The 22,022-nt window shown below is 53.5% G+C and overlaps 1 protein-coding gene across 2 annotated transcripts; it reads right to left on the reverse strand.

Annotated features, from left to right (window-relative positions):
* Positions 1-7,335: 7,335 nt before the first annotated feature.
* Positions 7,336-22,022, reverse strand: TBX3 (T-box transcription factor 3). 2 transcript variants are annotated; one of them, XM_025474080.3, is made up of 8 exons: positions 20,268-22,022; positions 18,338-18,605; positions 17,278-17,337; positions 16,843-16,989; positions 14,792-14,868; positions 13,562-13,719; positions 11,279-11,955; positions 7,336-9,475 (listed from the first exon to the last, which is right to left on the reverse strand). In XM_025474080.3, the coding sequence occupies exons 1-8, from the start codon at positions 20,654-20,656 to the stop codon at positions 9,014-9,016; spliced, it is 2,238 nt and encodes a 745-aa protein (XP_025329865.1). In that variant the 5' UTR covers positions 20,657-22,022; the 3' UTR covers positions 7,336-9,013. The 2 variants fall into 2 exon arrangements, with proteins under 2 accessions (XP_025329865.1, XP_025329866.1); XM_025474081.3 differs by lacking the exon at positions 17,278-17,337 and having other exon boundaries at positions 20,268-22,018.

A 22,022-nucleotide genomic window follows, 5' to 3' on the forward strand; every position in this document is an offset into this window, starting at 1 on the left:
GAAGAAAAAGAAAAAAGAAAGAAAGAAAGAAAAGAAAGAAGAAAGAAAAGAAAGAAAGAAAGAAGAAAGAAAAGAAGAAGAAAGAAAGAGAAAGAAAGAAAGAAAGAAAGAAAGAAAGAAAGAAAGAAAAGAAAGAAAGAAGAAAGAAAGAAAGAAAGAAAGAAAGAAAGAAAGAAAGAAGAAAGAAAGAAAGAAAGAAAGAAAGAAAGAAAGAAAGAAAGAAAGAAAGAAAGAAAGAAAGAAGAAAGAAAGAAAGAAAAGAAAGAAGGAAAGAAAAGATCCAGCCAGGCTCCCGGCGGCCTCGGCGAGCGCACGCACTCCCCGCTGGCACCAGCAGATGGCGGCAAAGGCACGGCCAAGCGCAGCGCGGGAGGACGTTGGAGTCCGCGGCTCCGGGACGGATCCTCCCTTCCCGAGCTCTGCAAAACAGGTACTTGGTTCCCGCTCCCCACCCCCACCCCCCACCCCCGCGAGGAACCCAGCGTTAGTGCTGATGGACTGCAGCTCCCCCTTCCTGTTTACGCCCTCTCACCTCAGATCTCTGCTCAGAGACCAGGATGGATCAAGAAATCCGGGAAATAACGCAAGAAGGGCTTTCATGTCAAATAAAACCAGCGCAGAAATGGGCCCTTTATCAACAAACAGAGAAAAAAGCGCCACGACCTCGGCTCCCCGAGACAGACACAGGTTGTGGTCAAACAGCGGCCTCCTCAACCCCACTTCTTGGGATGGGCCTGCCGGAGGGCCTGGGGGTGGGGGGCGGTGGAGGCAGGGGTGGGGGGTAGAGGCTGGCGGAGGAGCTGCTGAATTGGGGGCTGAGATGGTGGCGGCGGCGGAGAGAAGTAGGGAGCCTCAGCTTACAACAGCTTGTTTGAAATCAATCTTGTCTTGACGCCAGGAAGAAATCCATCCCTAAGTGGCCGAGGACGACCAAGAGGATTTATTTAGGCAGGGCTTGGGGTGATGGGGGGCTTCCCCTGGGGATCCTATTTTATCAGAGGAGACGAAGGAGGATCATTGAATATTCTGCAATGTCTAGGATGTTCCTGTGAATTTTCCTGTGCTGGGGGCGGGGGTGGGGGTGCGGGTGTTTGAGAGGCAAGGGGCTCTTAAAAATGTATCCACTATCACCTCTACCTTCCAAGCTAGTGGGGTCCCTGAGCAGGTTGAGACTTGACCCACGCACACGATTTGCGTAGATGTCTCCGTAGTTCTAGGCGGTGCTGGGCAGCAATGGTAAAAAGAATTCTCAGCATTCAACGAGGTTTCAGCCCTCACCTTGTTAATTTTTTGCCTTGAAAAAAACAGCGGGGGGGGGGGGGTTCAGGCGACCTTCAGACCCCAAAGGATCCCCCTCCATCAACACACGCACATCTATATTCCAAAATTCAAGCCTCCGATTCTACTACCAGATGTGACTTTAATGAAAGCACTAAGTAAATCCTTCTAAAGATTCGAACAAAGATGAAACCTGACCACAGATATCACCCTCTCACTGTGATGTGTGTGGAGGCGGCCAGTGAAGGGGTATAGAGGTCAGGGAGCCCCTAACCCAGACCCCAGCAGTCTCTCCACAAAGGGGACTCCCCTACAGCTCCCCTCACCCTAGGTCTTGAGGTGGGAGGAATGTAGTAAAAACTAATTGTTTTATGAAAAGTGGTTTCCTTTTATAGCCTGTAAGAGTGGAGTGGGGGTAAGCCTAGCAACAGGAGATTAACACAGAATTCATTAGGGGTGATAATGATTGTTCATAATCATTGGGTTGATGAGTTAATATCATTAATTAGTCAACTAATTAGACAATGCCTGGCTGGAGCCCTTGGGGTCTGGAGGCTTAGCTTCAGAACAGCAAGGAAATTGTGTCCTTCTAGAAGGTGAGAGAGATGGGGCTAGTCTCTAAAGCTAAATTAGAGCTGGCCAAGACAAGAGTCTCCGGAATCCACCCTAAAACTTCCTGTTATTTCTTTTTGTCCCCAGAGCAGAGAGGATCCTAATTTGGTTAGGCTCACACATCTCTGAAAATCTGAGCATCATCGCAGGGTCCCCTCTGGCCCCAAATCCGAATATACCCAGCAGCAAACTCCCTATGTAGGATTCCTGCGGATTCACTGAAGTCAGCAACTCTGGCCTCCATTAGGAGCACCCACCCCAGAGAATACCCAAGTAGCTACCCCTGCTTGTCTTCCGGGGGACTGGAGAGGCCCGGGGAAGGCCAGGCAGTGACGGGGATGATGGGTATGCTGTTCAGCTGGCTCCCTTAGCAGGCTCACACCTCGATTCTTTGCCTGCAGTTGGGACGACTGGGTCATGGGAGTGACCAAAGCAGCACCCCCAAGACAGCTGGCACCCTCCTGGAGCTACCGCCCAAGACAGTTAAAGATGCCCACGCCAGGGACTGGGGCGAACCGCCTGGCAAAAGTGGCAGAAAGGAAGTCTCAGAACGAGTGTCAGTTCTGTGCTTGGGTGTCCGTGACACTTGGGAAGGGGGGCGCACCCTCCCGTGCCCACGGCACTGGCAGGAGGAGCGCCTAAGCCAGAGCTGGCTGGCGAGGGCGTGGGGAAGCAGTCCTCTGCGGCCGGTGCAACTCCCCAACCCGAAACCAGAGCCCCGGTCATTAGCGGGAAGCCCAAGTGGCTCGGGATCGCATTTCAAAAGCTCAAATAGACTGGCTGACTGGGGACGTTGGACTGGGCGGGGGTGGGGGGTGGGGGGTGGAGAAGAACCAGACAGCCAGGATGGTACCCACGGACCCTCGCTAAACCCCCACCCGCCCCCCATTCCCGGGACCGCACCCAAGCTGAGCGCTCCCGGCGGCGCAAAGGCCGCCAGACTGCATCTTAGCTGCGGGGCAGAAAGCGCTCTGCGTCTTGGGGCAGAGAGGAGGGGTCCCTGCTCCCCACCAGGCAGCAAGGTGTGTCACCCCTGCCCCTGCTGCCCCACCTGGCCAGGGCTCTCCAGGTCGCGGGCCTACAGTTGCCCAGGCCGCAGGAAACTGGGCCGTGCTCCGCAACCAGGCACCCCTTTTCCTACGCAGAGTTCTCCTCTCCTCGCCCCGTCGCCCGCTTCACAGCAGAATCTGGCTCCCTACAAGCTCCCAGCTGAGGCCAAAGAGTTGAGAGGAAGAGGGCAGGAGGAACTAAATTTGCATAGGTTCCTGGAAGCTGGGCAGGGTCGTAGCAAGAAGGGACGAATGGTCCTTCCCCACCTGCAGTCCCTGGCCTTTGCTCCCGGACAGATGGAACGCGGCAAATGTAGGGACACGGGGGAGGATCTGGGGCGGGGGGCGCCGGGAAGGGGGAGAAGCCAGAGTCTCGCTCTCCCACCCCGTGGGAAAGGGACACTCTTGGAATTAGCGGGGTCGCCCTGCCCACCCTGGCACCCGCCAGCACTGCTGTCATTCCCTCGCCCTGCCGACTCAGACCCAGAGGAGAACCGGGTATCTGCTCCCGTGCCCGGCCGCAGGCACTTTTACCAGGAGTTCTGTCCCCAGTCCACCTCTCCCTTCATCTGCCAAGGAACAAAGGCCCCCAAGCCTGGGGTCTTTGCCCCATGGGTCCTTGGGGTGGGGGGGAGAAAGGGCCCGGGAATGGAATGCCAAAATAGGAGCTTCCCTTTCCCACGGCACGGCCGGTGCCCGAGAAGTTAGTGTTCTCCTATGAAGAGCGAGCCAGCCACACGCCAAAACCCAGGCCATACGGGTAGATTTCTCTACATCCGGGACAGATGTATTACAGGTATGTACACCTGAAGTAGGTATGGCGATCAAAGTGGATTCTGGAGGCCACTTCCTTGGGAATTCTGGCTCTGGGGTGATCTTGATTAAGTGCCTTAATGAATCTGTGCCTCAGTTTTGTCCCCCATCAAGCAGGGATAAAGGTCCTACCCACCCTCCCGGGTGAATCGTGAACACTGCAAGAGGTCATTTTTGTGAGGTGCTTAACCAAGTGCCTGGCACGGGCACGTGCCTCTTCTTTGCCAGCTATTTTTACGATTGTTGTTACGTGTACTTTGAATGCCGACATCTGCAACATATACATCTTGATTATACGCATCTTGATTGTAAAACAACCAAATGCATCTACATCCGGAACTGTCTTGCGCATGCACTTCTAAATCTAAATTGGAAGAGACGTCTGCAGATGGAGCACGCACACGTACACGCACCCACACACGCATCTCCTCCTGACACCTGCAGGTCCCAGCCCCGCATGGCCAACACCCTAAGAGCTCCTCACAGGTTTGCACATCTACGGCTCCGTGTAATAGAGCCCACGACGCGGCCTGGCGCCCACACCCAGCAGCCTCTCTCTTGGCTGGTTGCCGCGAGGTCGAATTTGGAAACCAGCGAGGCAGAAAGAGCGCGGACGCCAAGCGTGTCAAGCCTCTTGCAGCGCCCGAAGGCGGCTGCCTGTCTGCTGGCTTAGGGGAAAGGTCAGAACAAGGGTTTTCCTTCTCGGATGGAATTTTTTTTTTTTTTTTTTTTGAGGACCTACACGCCGAGAACTTTCCCCAGAAATAAAGAGTGGGCCCCGGGACAGTGCAGACCCGGAGGGAGGCTCTGCGCGCGCGCATCCACCCGCACGCCCGCGTGCACGCACCCGCTCCTGCCGCCGGCCCGACCCGGGAGGAGGGAGCGCACAGGGTCGTGACCCCTGCCTCTGCCGGAGCGCGCCCTTCGGCCCCTGCAATTAGCGCCGGGAGGTCAGCAGGAACCCGGACGCCTCTCCCCGCGGCTCAAAGCCCCGCGAACGGCGACCCCACCCCCGCCCCTCCGCCGGCCTCAGACGCCAGGGCGCAGCCGGGCTCGGAGCTGACCTCCCCGAGGGGCGGGGGCCGAGGGCTCCGGCCGGCACCCGCATTTGTCACCTTAAATCTACAAATCACGGAGTCGCCCGGCCCTGCAAGCTGCCACAGCTGGCCCCGCGGGGGCCCTTACGGACTGCTGCTCCCCGGAGCCGCGGCCTTGGGCCCTGTAGACGCGGCCAGGGTAAAAACCGAAACATTCCAGAGTTCTAAAGTAAGAAAGAAAGAGCGCATCCAGGCTAAGGGAAGCCGCATCCAGGATAGAATTTGAGTTATGTCATTTTGGGGGAGGAGGGAATCCTTCCTCGTTCCTCTGCCCACCAAGAACGCAGGTTATCCCCACCCAGCCCGGCTGGGCCGCGGGGGGACCGGCTGGGGATTTCTAGGCCGAGCAGCGGGGTGCTTGGCCAGAAAATGACGAGAGGGTCCCCTCCCGGAATTTCCTTACTCTCTTTGGAAACCCAAAGACGGGAAGGACTGTTTTTCTCATCTGAGGCCCAAAGAGGAGTGAAAGTGATATCCAGGAAAGAGACCACTGCCTCTTCCGATGCTGGGGGTGGGAGTGGGTGGGGGGGGAGGGGGGCCCGAGAAGGAGGGGGCGCCGGCTGGGGCGGCGAGGATGGGAAGGGGCAAAGGTGAAGCGCCCAAGGTCCGGGACCCGGCGGCGCTGGGATGCCGAGCCCGCGGCGGCCACCCGGGCGCATTCGTGGGCCAGACAGATAGGTGGCACTCGAAGCCCGGAAAAAAAGCCGAAGGCGCCGGCCCCGAGTGGCCTCCGCGGCGGCCGCCGCCACCATAAAGCCCGCGGCGAGATTGCGACCGGCGCCAGGTGAGTAATAGGCAACGAAATCCAGAGAGATTGCGAGCGGTTCACCCCCCGTCCATCAGCGCCACAAGAGTTACTCATTAACATCACTACATACAAATAAGATACACAGGAGATTAAAAGGGAGGGGGGCAGGCCGTGGGAGAGGCCGGCCGCACGTCTGAGCCCTGTCCGAGAATTTGGGGGGCGGGGGGGGGGAGCAGATGTGGGCTGAGGAAGAAAAGCATTCCTTCTGTCTCCGAGGCCGGGGCTCTTTGCTCCCCCACTCGAGAGGGAGAGCGCGCCGGGCGCACCCTGCCCACGGCCACCTTCCAGGGACGGGGCTCGGCGCGCCAGCCTTGGGCGGGAGCCGGTCCCAGTGGGCGCGCGCCCTGTGGTTCTCCGCGGCCTCAGGGGACCTAGCGCCCCAAAGGTCCCCCCGCCCTGCAAGCCGTCCCCACCCCCCACCTCCGCCCCTGCTTGTTCGCCTTCTCACCCGGGGAGACAGCACTGGAGAGGGTGCGGGGCTCCCCACGAGCCCGGCCGCAGACGCAAGGGGCTCGGCCCCCCTCTCCAAAAGGTCCCGACCTCTATCCCCTTCCAAGTGCGGGATCAGGGAGGGGAGGAGGATCCTCCTCGCCGGCCATTCAAGAGGCCCGAAGGTGACAGGGACTTGGGGCCGGGCTGGCGGGCTCCAGGGAGGGGGGTGGGAGGGAGGGAGGGAGGCAGCTGCCGGGCTGGCTCCGGCTGGGTCCCTGCGTCCCGGCCCCCAGGGCAAGAAAAGGCCTCGAGAACCTTCCCTTTTCTCGGCTCCCCCCACCCCCCCGCGCGAATATACCTCCTCTGGGGGTGGGGACGCTAGGAGACCAAAAGACTGTCCCGGCCTTACTCTTTTTTTTTATTGAACGTTTCAAAAATAAATGGAGCTTCAAAAGGCAACTCCCCAAACAGCCTGGGGGCTGGCTGGAGGAGGGTGTCAGCCTCCTGGGTGACTTTCCCTGGGAGGGGGTCAACCACACGCCCAGGAGTTACCTTTCCCTTGTAGGGTAGGGGGGGACCTGCCTGCTCCCTCGCGTGACACAGCTAAGTGTGCGCGGAGGGGGCTGCGCGCCGCACGCCGGCCGGGGCGCCCGGGGTCAGCAAGGGTCCAGGCGGAGACACCGCGGGGGGGGGGGGGGGGGGGCGCCTGCTTCCCCGCCACCCGGAGGGTCGCTGCCTTGCCAAGCCGGGTCTGGCGGGGAGGAGATCCGTCCTTTTTTTTTTTTTGCACACTGGTGCAAAAAGATAGTTTTGACTTGCATTTCCCATACCGACGTGAAAAGGGAGAGCGAGCCTAAAACGAAAACGTTCGCAGCCCTCGAAATGTATTTTTTTGGTCGGACTCGTGTGGGAACCACGGACTTGGGGGAGCGGAGCATTCTTTTTCCATTAAAACTTAAGTATCTGAAATTACTATGCTACCCAATTCTAATCAGCCCTCTTCCCGTCTCTGTTTTGCTCCCTAATTTAAAGGAAAAAGTAATTTCAGATTGAGGCGGCTCCCTTCGCCCCAGTCAGGGACTTTTGTTTTTAGCTTTGTAACTTGAGTGACAGCTCATTTGGGTTCCGTGGAGGCGGTCTTAATTACTTAAAGGCGAAGGGAAGGGGATTGAGGGGAACAGCCAGGATAGAGACTCCCCCTCGCAGGGAAGCTTTCTGAAGAAAAGCACTTAACGCCAGGCCCAAAGACATTTCAATAAAAATTTATTGAAATTTCGATGATGTTTGAAAGAGAAGGGGAAGAAATACAGAAAACCAAAGAACTCATCAACAATTAGAACACAAAATATACCTTCATGAATTTTTTGTCTTTAAACCATCTCTCAGGACCTGACTTGTGAACTGGGAATATATCTCTCTAGGCACCAATTCAAAACACCATCAATATTGAAGACAGTAGTCAATTCCACCTTCGTTTTGAAGAAATCAGACTAGCAAATACAAATACAAAAGAAAAATTAGAAAGTCAAACCACAGCCTCTGCACTCCCCGCCACCCCCCCCACCACACCCCTCCCAAGCAATCTCAGAACCACACTTGGGGTGTTCTATTTTAGGGAATTTCAGGTGAGCTGGGAAGTGGCATCACCTCCCCAGTTTGGGGTGAAATAGGCAATGGCACTTTCCTTCACTCATGGACGCTAAAAAAAGGAAAAAGATTTTGTTTTGTTTTGTTTTTGCAGACAACTCTTTAAAGTGTGTTGGTGTTGGTGCAGAAAGTGTGTTTTCTAGTTTTAAAAGCGATCCTGTGACCTTGAAATAAAACTGACAAAAGGAAAACAAGAACACAAAACCTGACAGCTGCGATCCTATTTACATAGAGCTATGTACAACGTCAATAAATTAAAGTTTAATTTTCCGAGCATTCATATTCCACCTATTTACAGGAGTTATCAAATAATTACATAAATACTTTGTCTAATAGTCTCGCTTCTTCTTTATTATTTTTCTTAAAACCTTGTTATTGCATATACACGAAAGAGAAAGAACTGTCAAAGAAGGACATAAATCCTGCTACAGAGCTTAGATAAAATAAATTCATTTTTTTTTTTTGTATTTTCCCCACCCCTTCCCTTTAAATCCTCCCCCTTGGGGTTGCCGATTGGAGGGTAGAGAATGGGTGGGGGGAGGTGTGGGGTCATGTTCTTTTCTCTCTAAAAGCAAGCATTCAAAATAAAAAAAAACAAAAACCCACAAATACATTACCGTGGAACATGCAAGAAGAGACCTATAGTGGCTCTTAAAACATCACAAGAATATTAAAAAGACACAGATTTCCTTAATAGAGACCAAACAAGGATGGGAACGACTTCCCTCCCCAAACAATGCTGTTCAGTAATTTATTTAGAACTGATAGGCAAGTCGCTATAAAGTTTTTAATCTTCACAAACAGAATCGTGTTAATGTATCCATTTGTCCCCAGTATATATATATATTTTTTTAAATTTTATTTTTGTTTCTACTCGACACGGTGAAGGAAAAAATATATAAATCTGCACTGGGGGAGAAGCCTTTCAACACCTCCCCCCTCCTGGTGGGCCTGGCTACCTTTTTCTTCCCACAGCTCCCAGACCAGCCTGGCTGAAGGTGCTCTGGCCGTGAATGTTTTCCCTCCCACCCCCTATAGCTCAATGCAACAGACATCTCTGAGCCCCAGAATCTGAGCCAGATCCCGGATATATAAACCACGCCAAGAAGACAGGGCCTGTTTCTAGCACATTCTCTAGAGGGAGTCCGGCACCCCTTTCCAGACAGGACTGCACAAAGGGCCAACCCCCACTGCACGCCCGTGGTTTATTTTATATCCAACAAAGTGCACTGCAGACTGGACTGGACTGGAATGAAGAGATTTTCCCAGGGAGGGCTCTATGGGGACCCGCTGCGGGACCTGTCGGGCTTGGCTTCCAAGCCGCTGACCAACCGCTGGATGCTCTGCAGTTCGCTGGTGGCCGCCTCTTTCTCCGGGCAGAGTTTGGGCGACAGGGACACGGAGCTGGAGGAGAGCGTGGACGAGCGGCTGTTGAGTTCCGAGCCCGAGTCCACGGCCACCGAGGCCGGGCTGGCGGCCAGCGCGGCGGCCTTGGCGTCCAGGGGCCCCGCGGCCGCGGCCATGGCCGGCAGCGCGGTGGTGAGCAGGCTGCTGCCGTCCGGGACGGGCATGGGGATGGAGTAGGGGCTGTAGCGCAGCCGCGGGCGCATGCTGTTCAGGTTGAGGAACGGGTGGCGGTGCACCGAGCTGGACGCCGCGGCCGACGACGCCGCCGCCGCCGCCGCCATGTAGGTGTAGGGGTACGGGAACAGGCTTCCGAAGGGCGACATGGCCAGGCCCTGCGGCGGGGAGAGGAAGGCGGGCGGCGCGTCAGCCGGCGGGGGCTGCGCGGGGGAGGGGCCCGGCTCGGCCTGGCTCGCCCCGCGGCCTCCCCACCCCCACCCCCACCCGCCCCGCCCCGCACCTCCACCTCCACCTCCACCTCCACCTCCACCTCCCCTCCACCTCCACCTCCCCTCCACCTCCCCTCCACCTCCACCTCGGGCTAGTCATTAATCTCTTGGGGAAGGGGGCGGCTCAGGCTTCCTCCTCCAGGTCCACTTGACTCCCTGTGCCTCCGCTTTCTTATGGGGGAAAAAAAAAAGTCCGGGGAAATACTACACAGTTCCTATAGTTACTGGGACTTTGGATATTAAACGACCTAACGCCCGCGGTAGGCTACACAGGGCACCTGGCCAAGAGAACTGCTAGAAATTCTGGCCCTGGGGTCAGTCGTTGCACCTGTTAAATGGGGCTGCAGTCTAGTCCAGCCGCAAAGGTAGTAAGTGAAAACCACCGGATGGAAATGATGGAAAATACGTTTCTTTCATTCGTCCTCCCTGCCCCCTAATCACTCTGATTCCAGAAGTTTCTCAAACGAAAAAAAAAAAAAAAAAAAGTCCAGGAGAAGATCTTTAGGCTAAAGGTAATTGGGGGTGGGGGCGGGGAGCAAAAGGCATTTGCTCTGAACGGAGGCAGAAATCATCTAGCCTGATACACTGGTATTCCGGGTGGAGAAACTGAGGAAGGCCGCAGGGGTGCAGGAAGGCACTTGGCTTGCAAGTGGCAGAAGCAGAATTTAAAACACAGGCACTCCAGCCTGGCCTAGTTCTCACTGTCCCCTGCCTTGGGGGTATCATTAATACTTTTGTTCCCCGGGGGACAGGCTTCGTCCACCTACCCCTGCTGCCCACCGAGGACGAGGTCTCCAGGAGCGGCTCGCGCACGGAGAGGAGAGCAATGGGGAAAGCCAGATGCCTACTCAGTTTCCTCCTCCTCCCCCACCCCTGGGGGGAGGACAACCCTGCTTCTTGGCTGGGAGAAGGGAGACGAATGTGCTCAGACAAAACAAAGGCAAGGGCCTGCAGGAAACCCCACAGAACCTCTTCCCTGGGTTCAGATCAATTCCAGCGGCCTGAGACTTCTCCCCAGCTGCCCTGTACCCCAGCACAGCTGTCTGAAGCACGCAGAGGCTGCCAGGCCTGCCACAGCCGAAGCCTGCCCCAATCCTCTGACATTTCCCACCCGGGCACACGAACTGTTAACCCTTTGGGGGACAGGGGACAAGCTTCCCACTGGGAGGAAAGGTTCAAGACCTAGCTCCCGCCCAAGGAGGCCAGGGTCTCCCCCTCGGCTGATTCCTGGTGGCCGGCTGGCTAGAAGCCATTTAAGAGACATTTCCACTCCGAAGCTAAAATCAGAGACCCTAACAAGGCCCAGGAGTCAGACTACCTGGAGTAGATAGAGTCTTTGCTCCACCACTTCCCAGCTGTGTGACTCTGGGTAAGTCACTCAACATCTCTGCGCCTGCGCCACTTCATCTATAAAGCGCAAGTAACAATAGAGCTACTGGAGTCAGGATAGACCAAGTGCAAGCTAAGTGCTAGCGGTGGCTTAATTATTATTATCACTGCCTACCTACTTAAGAGAAACAGCCCTTAACCGAGACAAGAAAGAAATTCAAGCTTTGGGGAGGGGTGTGAGCTTTTGCGGAGTCCACGAGAAGACTGGACCTAGCCATCACCATACTGCTACTTCTCTTGCTAGGCAGAGCTCCCTGGAGAGGGTCTGCGACCCCAGGGCAGGCAGGGGCCCCTCCTTACCTGGGAGGCCAGGACGTGCTGCTGCAGGTGGAAGGGCAGGGTGGCCGCCGACGCCCCCGACAGTCCCTGCGCCGCGGCGGCCGAGGCCATGGCGGTGGAATCCAGGCCCGAGACGCCGGTGGAGGCCCCGGACACGGTGGCCAGCAGGGGCCCCATGCCCGCCGCCATGCCGGAGAAGGCGCCCCCCATGGCGAACTGGCCGGGGTGCAGGAAGAGCGGGTGCCCGTTGAAGAACTGCTGGCCGGCCAGGCCGGGGGCGAAGCCGAGGCCGGGCAGGGGGCCCTGGCCCAGGTGCGCGGCCGCCGCGTCCGTCTGCACCGTGAGCGGCGCGAAGGCCTCCTTGCCCGGCAGCGCGCGCGCCTCCTCGGCCTTGGACGGGGCCGCGCCCTCGCGGCCCGGGCTGCGGCGCTCGTCGGCGCCCAGGCCGCGGGTGCTGGACGAGATGGTGGCCGGGCTGTGGCGCGAGTCGGGCGACGCCTTGTCCGGCCGCCCTCCGTCGCGGGGCCGGCCGCCGGGCTCGGCCGCGAAGAGGTGCGCCTTGAGCGCGGGGCTGCCCTTGTCGCGGCTCGGCTCCTCCGACGTGGTGGTGGAGATCTTGGCCGCGTCGCAGGCCTCGGGGCCGTGCTCCTCTTTGCTGTCGGCCTCGGCGTCGCTCTCCCCCTCGCTGGGACACAGGTCTACCGTAGGACGGGCACAGGGGCCAGGGAAGGGCGTGAGCTCCAGTCCGGGCCAGTGGAGGGCCAGTTCCCGGTCTGAATCCCCGCTTGGCCATTTACAAGCTGGGTGGTCCCCGCCCGCCCCTTAACCTCTCTGGGCCTCGGTTTTCTCATCTGCAAAGTGGGTGTGATGACACCTGGCCACTTGAGTGGGACGTTTCAATAGGCTAACAGCGCATCTAAGATACTTGGATAGAGGGCGCCTGGGTGGCTCAGTGGTTGAGCATCTGCCTTTGGCTCAGGGCCCCATCCCAGGGTCCTGGGACTGAGTCCTGCATCCGGCTCACCGCAGGGAGCCTGCTTCTCCCTCTGCCTATCTAGGCCTCTTTCTGGGTCTCATGAATGAATAAATAAAATCTCTAAAAAATAATAAAAATAAAGTATTTGGATAGAACTGAACCCGTTCTCCTATAGGCCCCCCCATCCCAAATCACTAGTGGATTTTGCAATTTTTTACAACCATTCATTGAGCTCCTGCTGTGCCAGACAAAGCCTTTATTCACCTTCCTCCCCCCCCACCCCTCCACTGCACTGACTGTTTTTTTTATTTTAAGCAAAATTAAACTTATCCTAAAACTCACTCTGGGAACACCTACTTTCCAGTGTTTTTGTTCAGTGAGTGACCAAGATGAGCACCTTCCACAAATTTGTGGATTCTTTCAGGAGGATTTGTTTGAACCCTGGCATCCGAATTGGTCCTGGCAGAAAGGAACACCTTCCCCCAACACGCACACACATGCAGACACAGTCAACGGGGGCCTTCTGTGTGCCCCTGTGCCTGCACAGGGATGGGAGCAGCGTGTTCACTGCCCAGAGACAATCACAGACTCTCTTTTGCTGTCACCACACCCTCTGTGGGTGTCCTACCAGAAAAAAATAAAAAGGGATCCTATTTTGTTTCAAGTTTAAAGGGATTTGAAGTCATAATGGACTTTCTTTTTAATTCACTTAAAAACAGGTTTTTCCCTGTTGAGAAAGAGACAGAGAGAATGTGTCTTTCCAAATAAATAGTTCTTGCTCTTTAAACACAGGAAACTAACTGGGGATTTGAACCATCTCGTCCCCTCCCACTCCCCCACCCTCCCCACTCAGAGCCCCAGTGCTCATTGTTGCTGTATGGCTGGATGTTTTCTCAGCCACCTTCTCTGTTCCAGGTGGCAGAGGATCCCTTGCCTCCCCCCACCTCCCCCTTCCAACACATTTTAATCTGGAGCTCGAAGATAGTGGAAAGTCAGCAGCTGCTTGGTTGCAGAGGGACAGGGACAGAGATGTACTCCACTGAGAAGGAACTTGGAGACACCCCAACGGCAGCCAAGTCAAGGTTTGGGGGACCGGGTCCTGAGCTCTCCTTTATACAAAGTCCAGAGAGGGACACATCTGGCCACTTGTTTTTGAACTCAGGCTCTTGCATAGGGGCTTCTAGAAGCATCTGAAGTTTTTAAAGGGTAGGTTGCCTGATGGGTGCCCCACTCCCAACTCTCCCAGCACACGTGCCTGCGTGCACACACACACACACCCTCACCCACATCCAGAGACTTGGGAGAGGAGCAGAGGCGACTAGGCCTACCTTTGAGGTTCGATGTCCCCACAGTGGAGACAGCTGGAGACGAGGACTGAGCAAAGCAGTTGAAGGCGGCCTGTTCGCTTGAGGACTCATCTGAGGTCCCATTCTCCTTTTTGTGTCTGTCATCGAACACCCGCATGGACTGCAGGGTGAGCTGTTTTCTGCAACAGAAGCCCACACCCAGTGTTGCAGAACTGGGCACACAGCTCCCCTCTCTGTGTGCCTCACCCTCTCCAAAGAGGGCACACTGGTGCACACACACACCTCCCACCTCCCCCTGCCCACCGCCACCCCACCTCCACCCAAGGACAACAGGAGTTCTCTGAAACCCGCCTGCCACAAGGCAGCCTCAGAGACCCAAGCATTATTCTTGACCCTGTAACTAAGCTGAAGAGTGTGGCATGGGGGTGGGGTGTTGAAGGAAGAAGGCTTAGGGATCAGGGGTTCACCAGAGAAAGGGCCTGGGCAGGCCTTGAGAAGGAGAGGGACCTCCGTGGCCCAAACTGGTGAACACAAACAGCCCACGCACTCCCAACTGGTTGCTCAGACTGGGAGAAGTGCTTATTTCATGGTGCACTTTTAATTGCTTTAGCAACCCATGAATCATAACCGGAGTGAAAAAAAAAAATCTATTAGGTTAGAAATTATGTTATAATGCTCACCCCTATCCCGCAAGGGGGTAGGTTAAAAATTTGGACTGATTTTCTGGATTTTAGAAATTCTTTGAAAGTCGCTGGGGGGAGGGGAGTGCTTCTTCCATATACCATCCAGCTGTCTGCTGAATGCAAAATGATACCTATAGCCATGAAGGAGGGAGCCCCAGATTTCTCAAGGGGCCTCAGTTCTGTCTGATGGTATTTGCAAGACAAGATTGCAAAAATTCCAAAGCATTTTGTGAATGAGTTTAGTCCTTTCCTGGGACCTGCCCAGGATGAACTTAAATTAATTAGGAATTAATAGGCGTCTGTCTATCATCTGTTATCCCTGACACTTTTCTTCCAGGGAAAAAATGGTGTGGCCTAGTTCATCTCCTCTAAGGTAACTCGTGGGAGGTAGAAAAGTAGTGTCCTGAAGTCTACAAGCAGGTGGCAGAGCAGCAGTACATTATTTCCACCCTCTCCCCCCATCTCCTTACTAGAAGGGCCCGGATTCCACTTCTAACAGTTGAGATCTGGGCCCTAGAAAAGTGATTCCAAATTATCGGAGACAATAATACTAAGTGTCTCTGCTCACCTTTTTTCTCTCCTGCCATTTCCAGTGTCCCGGAAACCTTTTGCAAAAGGGTTGTTGTCTATTTTTAGCTGAGTTATCTAGAGGAGGAGACACAAGCAAGAAAGACATATTGGTCTCAATTTATAGAATGTTTTAGGGGTGCTTCCCCCCCGCCCCAGCTCTGTCTACGAGAACTCTGACTGCCACAAGAAGTCATTTGGATACGCCAGGTTAAAGGGAAAGGGAGAGGATCTCACAGTGTCGTCAGAGGGGACAGAGAGGAAAATCAAAGAACTGTACCATGGCTTACATCTCCCATAGGAAGCCAAACCAGGGATTCCAGACTGAAATTATACTGTCTGGGAAATGCCTCATTCTGTTCTGTAGGCGGCCTTGAGAGCTTGGGTTTAGAAATGGAAAGACTGTCGAAGCTGTCAAAAGGGACAACCTGTAGATCTTAAAATTGCGCTTTCATTTTTTTTATATAGTGCAGTTAATCATAAAATATGTTATGGCATATTTCCTGCCCCCAAACACACACACACACGCACACACACACACACACACACACAGCATACACTCCAACCTTCTCTGTGAATCTAATGAAATGATTTATGAGGTTTTCGCTACCCTTGTGCCAGAGTGGGCTTGATTTTTTTGCTGGGTTTTGTTGGGAGGGGGCGCTAAGGAATTACAATATTGACAATTACAGATGTCAAAGAACTGAATGACCACTGGAAACATTTGTTTTCATTTATATGCTCTGCCACTGCCATTAGGCTGGAGAAGAAGGCCTGGGGCCTCTTCGTATAATCAAAAATGCTACATACATTTTATTATTACATTAACAAGTTAGAGTCACAGGATTCTGGGTCTAGAGGGAGCATGCATTTTGCATGCTGGGGCAAAATGCCATAGTATGTAATCTTTCAAATCCCTTCCCTTTGAGGGAAAACACATTGATATATATAGAGAGAGTTCCCCAGAGGTGGGAAGGGACCCTTGGTTGGATTCTTGTCTTTTGGAATAAACTCCCATATGCAAGATTTCAGGAAAGGAGGTTCTCCAGATAAAGGAGACAGACCTGGAACACCCCTGTCAGTGAGCCAGAGGACCCACCCACAGTGACAGTGAACTCAAAATGCAAGGTGTTGTCAGGAAACTGGACTCTCACGGAGGTAAGAAGAGCAGAGGTCCTCAGTGGCCCTCACCCCCATAACTGCCTGCTAACAGCCAAGCTGGGAACCGGTGAATCAGCAAAAGCCACTTTGTCTCTGTGCACATGCCCATGACCTTCAGGACACCATAACTTTATATACCAGGTGCTGCCTGCTGTTCCATTTGGGGGTACTCCTAATCCCGGGCCTCAGGCCCAAGGGAGGAAAAACCTTCAAATGAGGTGATGACTTTGGTCATCTCATCTCAAAAGCCTCAGACAACTCGATTAGCATGACCCTGTGATCACAGAAGGTTTTTCCAAACACACACACACACACACACACACACACACACACACCCCACACCATAAAAAACACAGCAGCATAAAAGGTAATAAAAACCAGACCAGCTACTCGGGATTTCTGGCTAGGGGAGAAAAGCTGCTCTCTCCAATGGGATTCTCCTCCCAGGATCCCAAATGGCTCCTGCCTTCAATTTTTAGCGGGTTCCTTTAGAACGTGGAACCTGATTTTTGATCCTTCTTTCTGGAGAAGAGGTTTAGCCTCAAAACAAGCAAGAAAGAGAAAGCCTGGGAGCGGGGGAGTGGGGGAGCGGATGACAGCACAAGTTATAGGAGGCAAAGTTAGTCTGCATCTTTTCGTTCAGTATTGGATTCCTCGCTGGTTGAGTTTTTGTTTTGCTTTGTTCTGGGTCCCTCCCCCCCACCCCCGCCTCGGTGATGTGCTAGAGCCTCTTTCCCCCAAAAGCTCCACGGAAGGTCAGATCACAGAAGAAAACTCAAGACTCCCGTCCCTTAATCCTTATTGTTTTATAACTTTCTCTACCTCACCCAGAGTGGCTTAAAGGTGGGAGGGAAAAGGATCGCCATGAAAAAGCAACGCGCCTTTGGTTACCTTATCATTCTGGTATGCCGTCACAGCGATGAATTCGGTCTCCGGGAACAAGTACGTCCGAAATGTACTATAGGGAAGTTTCAAGATGTCATTGGCTCTCACAATGTGGAACCGGGGCTGGTATTTGTGCATGGAGTTCAATATAGTCTGCGGGGTGGGGGGTAGGGGGCAGGGAGGAGGGGGAGACACATAAAGCAAAGATTTAGTGGGACCAGCGGGACCTCAGGACCCCTGCCAGGCTGACTTCTACCCCACCGACGGGTACCACGCTGCTTATGCCGAGCCCACCTCCTTGGGAGTCTCGGAGTACCTCTTCGGGTACACTCCGCTCCAAAGATATCCTCTTCTGGAGAATCCAAATTGCTCCTCAATTTCCAAAGGGTCCCCCCCACCCTCACCACCTAAGGTCCGTGCGTACCTTGAACCCTAGCCTACCTGAGTACCAAAACTATAATTCCCCTGCCACGTTGCGTGATCACTTGGGAAGGCCAAAGTCTTAAAAGATAGAGAAAAACATGCATTTTAATTTACAAAATGATTCAGTCCTTTAAGCGCCCACTAATTGACGAGCCCAATCCACTTAAAGCCCTGAAAGGTTGAACTCTAGAGAGGAATATTTATGCCTTAATCAAATCAAGAGCTTCAAAGGCAATCCTTGCCGGCTGAAGATACTTCCGTGCCATTCACGTCTTCCTGGGCCTAATCTTTCTGCTTATTCCTCGCTTATCACTCGGCTTATTTTATTGAAATGCTGGGGAGGGGTAGGGGCAGGGGGCAAAAGGTGTTTTGCTTGACTTTTACAAGCAATTCTGGTCTCCTAAAAGTTTCTAAGGACTCTCCCACTGAATCCATATATACACTCCCAATACACACACACACACACACAATTTTTATCCTGGAGAGTTCAGCCTCATTTCTAGTAAACTTGACTTTCTCCTAAGTCCGATATTCTTTCTTCACAAAAGAAAAAAAAAAGAATCTTTCAAAAGACGCCTTCAGACCCTTTAACCGACGTAGCCAAGGCTCTGAACCTCAGAACTCCCGCAAGAAAAGAATATGGCTGGTTTCAAAACAGAAGTGTGATAGCTCAGAACAAATCCCTGGCGCACACATTAACTTTCAAATTGATTTTGTATCTTAGCGATTGGTGTTTAACTTCACTGTCAGGCATTTACCAAGACCTGGGATCGCCACAGAACGTGAGCAGTTAGTGTTCTTGCCCTCGATTTGTATTTATTATTATTATTATTATTATTATTATTATTATTTTGCTTTTTGTTTTTCAGAACGCCAGGCCTTCCATTATCCGAAGAGAAACACCCCGGAATCCTCTCTCTGGCTCTGCTTTGGATCGAACAACTTTGCCACTACGCTTAGCAACAGAGAGCTAGGGAGAAGTCTGAGCAGAAACTTGTGATTTTTCAAGGAGAGGGGACGCACTGCCTTCGCTAGGGTGAAGAGAGAAGATTTTACTGACGGGAGCGCTGAAACTTACAAATCCGTGTTTGTCCGAAATGTTGTTGGTGAGTTTCAGTTTGTGGAAAGTGACAACTTTTGACATCCATTGTTCCCCCGTAGCAGGGCTGTCTGGGTGAATGTACATTCTCTTTGGCATTTCAGGGTCAGCCTTACCCGCCACCATCCACCGAGAATTATGAAATTTATATCGACAGTCATCAGCAGCTATAATGTCCATCAACAAAATATATTTGGCTTTTTTATCCAGCCCAGAACATCTTACTTTAAATGGAGGAAACATTCGCCTACAGTTGGGAGGGAAGAGAAAAGAAGAAAGAAAAAGAAATCACTCAGACTCCTGGGTTTGATCACCTATTTACTCTGAAATATTTAAATCAATTTTAAAACTTTGTATTGTGATTGACTGTGGAGCTTCGGTGTCAGGAGCGCCACTGAGTGCAAAATTGTATTCTTCCCCAATACAAGTGTTACATATACAGTTCCTCTACCGGGAAATGTCCCAAGGCTCAAAACAAGTGAATTGTGGCACTACATTTCTCAGCAGCGTCTAGTACTTTCTCCACAATTTTTTCCTCTTGTAGGACTTCGTAGATGGCCCTCTTTACAGAGAAATTCTTGCCTCTACCCTTCCCTGTGAGTTGTCTACTTCTAAACAGCTCGGGGTAGGATTTGAGTAAAGTGGAGTCGGTCAAGGCTAGAATTTTCCACCATTCCATTGATGAGAAAAATGTTAAACTTATCAAGGAAATAAACCTCCACCCTCCCTCCGAGGGAACAGGAATCCCGCCGCTGGCGAAATGAAACCGGCCCTCAGTGAGTTCTCAAAACGAATTTTTCAGTTTGGGCTGGACTCCTGGGCCTGATCACCAATCTGCCTAGCATGCTGCTAACCACATTTCTCCCATTGCTCAGGCCAATCTCAAACTGCAAGACTGTACCACCAAACTGCTTTTTTTATTTCCCAGAAGTGTTGGCATTCTCCAGTCTTGACTTAAAAGGAAGCACTTCACCGTGAAACGGAGGAAATGTCTTCTGGGTCTGAGGGTTTTATGCCAAACTTTGGCTTCATTTAGCCAGGAGAGACACAGAAAGCTCAAGACATCAAGAGAGGGATTTTATTTTTTATCATTCCAATGTTATGCCTTGATAGACTTCAATGCCATAAAATAAAAATCGGTGATTTTAAGTGACAGGCAGGTTTTGGCCAGGCAAGGACCTTTTAAAAGTTATATGAAATACGCTTGATAATATTCACGCATAAAAAAGCAGCATGTGTCTCTCCGCCGGCTACTTGGAAATGCAAACATAATCTTAATCATCCAAAACTGCCTCAACTCTCCCTCCGATACAGACACGTGAAGTGGTGTGGACAAACCCAAGTGCCCTTCCGTATCTCTGTGACCCTGCCAGAGGCAAGCTCAGGCCCCCCTGCAGGACCAGAGGCTAGGCTGGAAGGCAGAAAGGGCAAGTGGAGAGCTAGTGTCAGGTCTCCCACCACCACACAAAAGAAGAGGGCGTTCAAGTTTTTCTCTCTGGAAACAAAAATGAAACAAACACCACAGCACATCAACAAAGGCGTAAGGATGAAAAGGTTTGAACAGTGAACTTCCTGCAGTGGGGTGGTTTTCTTTCTTCCTGCAGAGGTGTCTATGCTCCCTGGAAAAATTCTATCTGGCCAGTAGGGAATCCAGGTTGCAGACCTAGGTAGGAGAAGCTAACCCCCTGCAGACGCCCAGGTAAGCTGAAATTCCCTGCCACAGGAGCAGGGCCCAGGAATGTCTGTACCCAGGTTCAGGGGAACTAAGTTTTTTTTCCTAAGCCCAAATTAACTGGCAAAGCTACTGTTCTGGGAAAAGAGAGATAAAGGGAGGTGGGGGGGGGGTGGTGGTGGAAAAAAAAAAAATCCTCCAGTAGCTTCAAGGGAGGGAGCCCTGCTCCTCACTTACCTTCCCGACTTGGTAATGACCATCTCGGTGCCCCGCTTGTGGAACTGATCCCAAAGTTCTTTGGCCTCGAGGTGCACCTTGGGGTCATCCTCCACCTCTTCTTCGGGCTCCATGGTCTTCAGAGGCCTCAGATGCGCCTGGGGCCCCAGGGAAGAGAAAGGGATGCCGGTCTCGGCCGCCCCCACCAATTGATCCATGATCGGCTTGGCCAGGGCGCCGGGCAGCGAGAGCGCCGCCGCGCCGTTGGGAGGCAGCGTCAGCGCGGGGAAGAAGGGCGGCTGGTGACCCAGCACCGCGCTCATGGCGAAGTCCGGCGCCCGGTGAGGTAGGAACGGATGGTAGGCCATGCTTGTCCCAGGAATGACCGGATCTCTCATGGAGAGGCTCATCCACTCCAGGCGGGGCGCTGGGCTCCAGCCGGGGACAAGTCCGCAGCTGCTGTCTGGTTTTGTTTTGGGTTTTTCTAACAGCAGCACATAGTTTGAAAAAGGAAAAAAAGAAAAAAGAAAAAAGAAAAAAAAAAAGGGAGCAAAATCACAAGTAAAGCACCCTAGGGGCAGGGGGAGTAAAGTGTCTTTTTTTGGGGGGGGGGATGCCGCTTTTAAAGAGGGCAAGGCGAGAAATCAGGAGACATAGCCGCTCGGGTGACTGTCCTTGCGCCTTGCGTGTTTTAAAAAGCCGCTCCTGGAAGTCGGTTTCACCGGCGGCGGCGAGAGGAGCGAGCAGGGTCCTCCCCCGCGCCCGGGCCCCCGCCGCTTCGCCGAAATGGACACCGCAGCCCCGGGTCCTGGGAAGAGCTCCCCAGCCCCCAGTTCTTTGTTGGAAAGGCGGACGGCTCGGCTCGGAGACTTTTTACCTTTCCTTCTCCTTCTTCTTCCCCGCCCCCCTGTCTGTCTTCCTCTCTCCCTCTTTCTCGCTGGAGGCGTCTGCAGTTGCGCTCGACCCGGCTTCCCCAGCGAGCGAGAGAAGCGGAAAAAGTCTCTCGCCTTAAAAAAAAAAAAAAAAAAAATCTCTCTGATTTAAGCCCTCTTCTAGCAGCGCTATCAAAACTTGAACTGCACACTGGCTTCCGTTCGCCCTCCTCCTCCTCCTCCTTCCTCCGCTCCGAGCCTCCGGAGGGTGTCTGGGTTGCAATCCGAGTCTTGCCCGTGCTCTCCTCCCGCGCCTGTCTTCCTTGTCCTAAAACGTGAGCGAAATCGCTTCCTAAATCTGCGTCCAGACGCGCAGGGCAGGGAGGATTTAGTGGGGAGGGAATGAAAAGGGGAGAGGTGGAGGGAGAGAGGGAGAGAGACAGAGAGGAGAGAGAGAGAGGAGAGAGAGAGGGAGAGAGAGACGGAGTCGGAGAGGGAGGGAGCGAGAGGAGCGAGCGAGAGCTCCGCGCCACCCTCCTCCGCCTCTAGAATTCCCCGGGCGTCTGCTCGGCGGCTCTAGAAGGTCGGGCTCTGCTGTGGGCTGCGGGGAGCCGGAGGCCTCTTGATTGGCTCTTTGACGCTTTCGGACCAATTGTGTGGCTGCATAGGCGTGGTTTTCACAGGTCGAGTGCTGGGGGATAGAGCCGAGTTATAAAAAGAAGGTGTCGGAAACTGTAACGTCGCAGCGCCGCATCAGTACTACTGCCTGTCCTGTGAATATGTCAACATGATCAGAGGGAGGGCGGGGAGCCACTGGGGAGCGCGCGCAGAGTCGCCTCTAGGTGGCTTATCGAGAGATCGCTGCAGCCCCTGAGCTCGCTCGCCTGCGCTGGCTCAGCCCACG

This window comes from Canis lupus, chromosome 26, assembly GCF_003254725.2.
Source record: "Canis lupus dingo isolate Sandy chromosome 26, ASM325472v2, whole genome shotgun sequence".
NCBI classification, from domain to species: domain Eukaryota; kingdom Metazoa; phylum Chordata; class Mammalia; order Carnivora; family Canidae; genus Canis; species Canis lupus.

Coding starts and splice junctions, on each gene's coding strand:
- TBX3 (XM_025474080.3), bottom strand. CDS start 20,656: ATGAGCCTCTCCATGAGAGATCCGGTCATTCCTGGGACAAGCATGGCC. Junction 18,606..20,267: donor GTCATTACCAAGTCGGGAAG/GTAAGTGAGGAG, acceptor TCCCAACTGTAG/GCGAATGTTTCCTCCATTTA. Junction 11,956..13,561: donor GGGGACATCGAACCTCAAAG/GTAGGCCTAGTC, acceptor GTCCTACGGTAG/ACCTGTGTCCCAGCGAGGGG.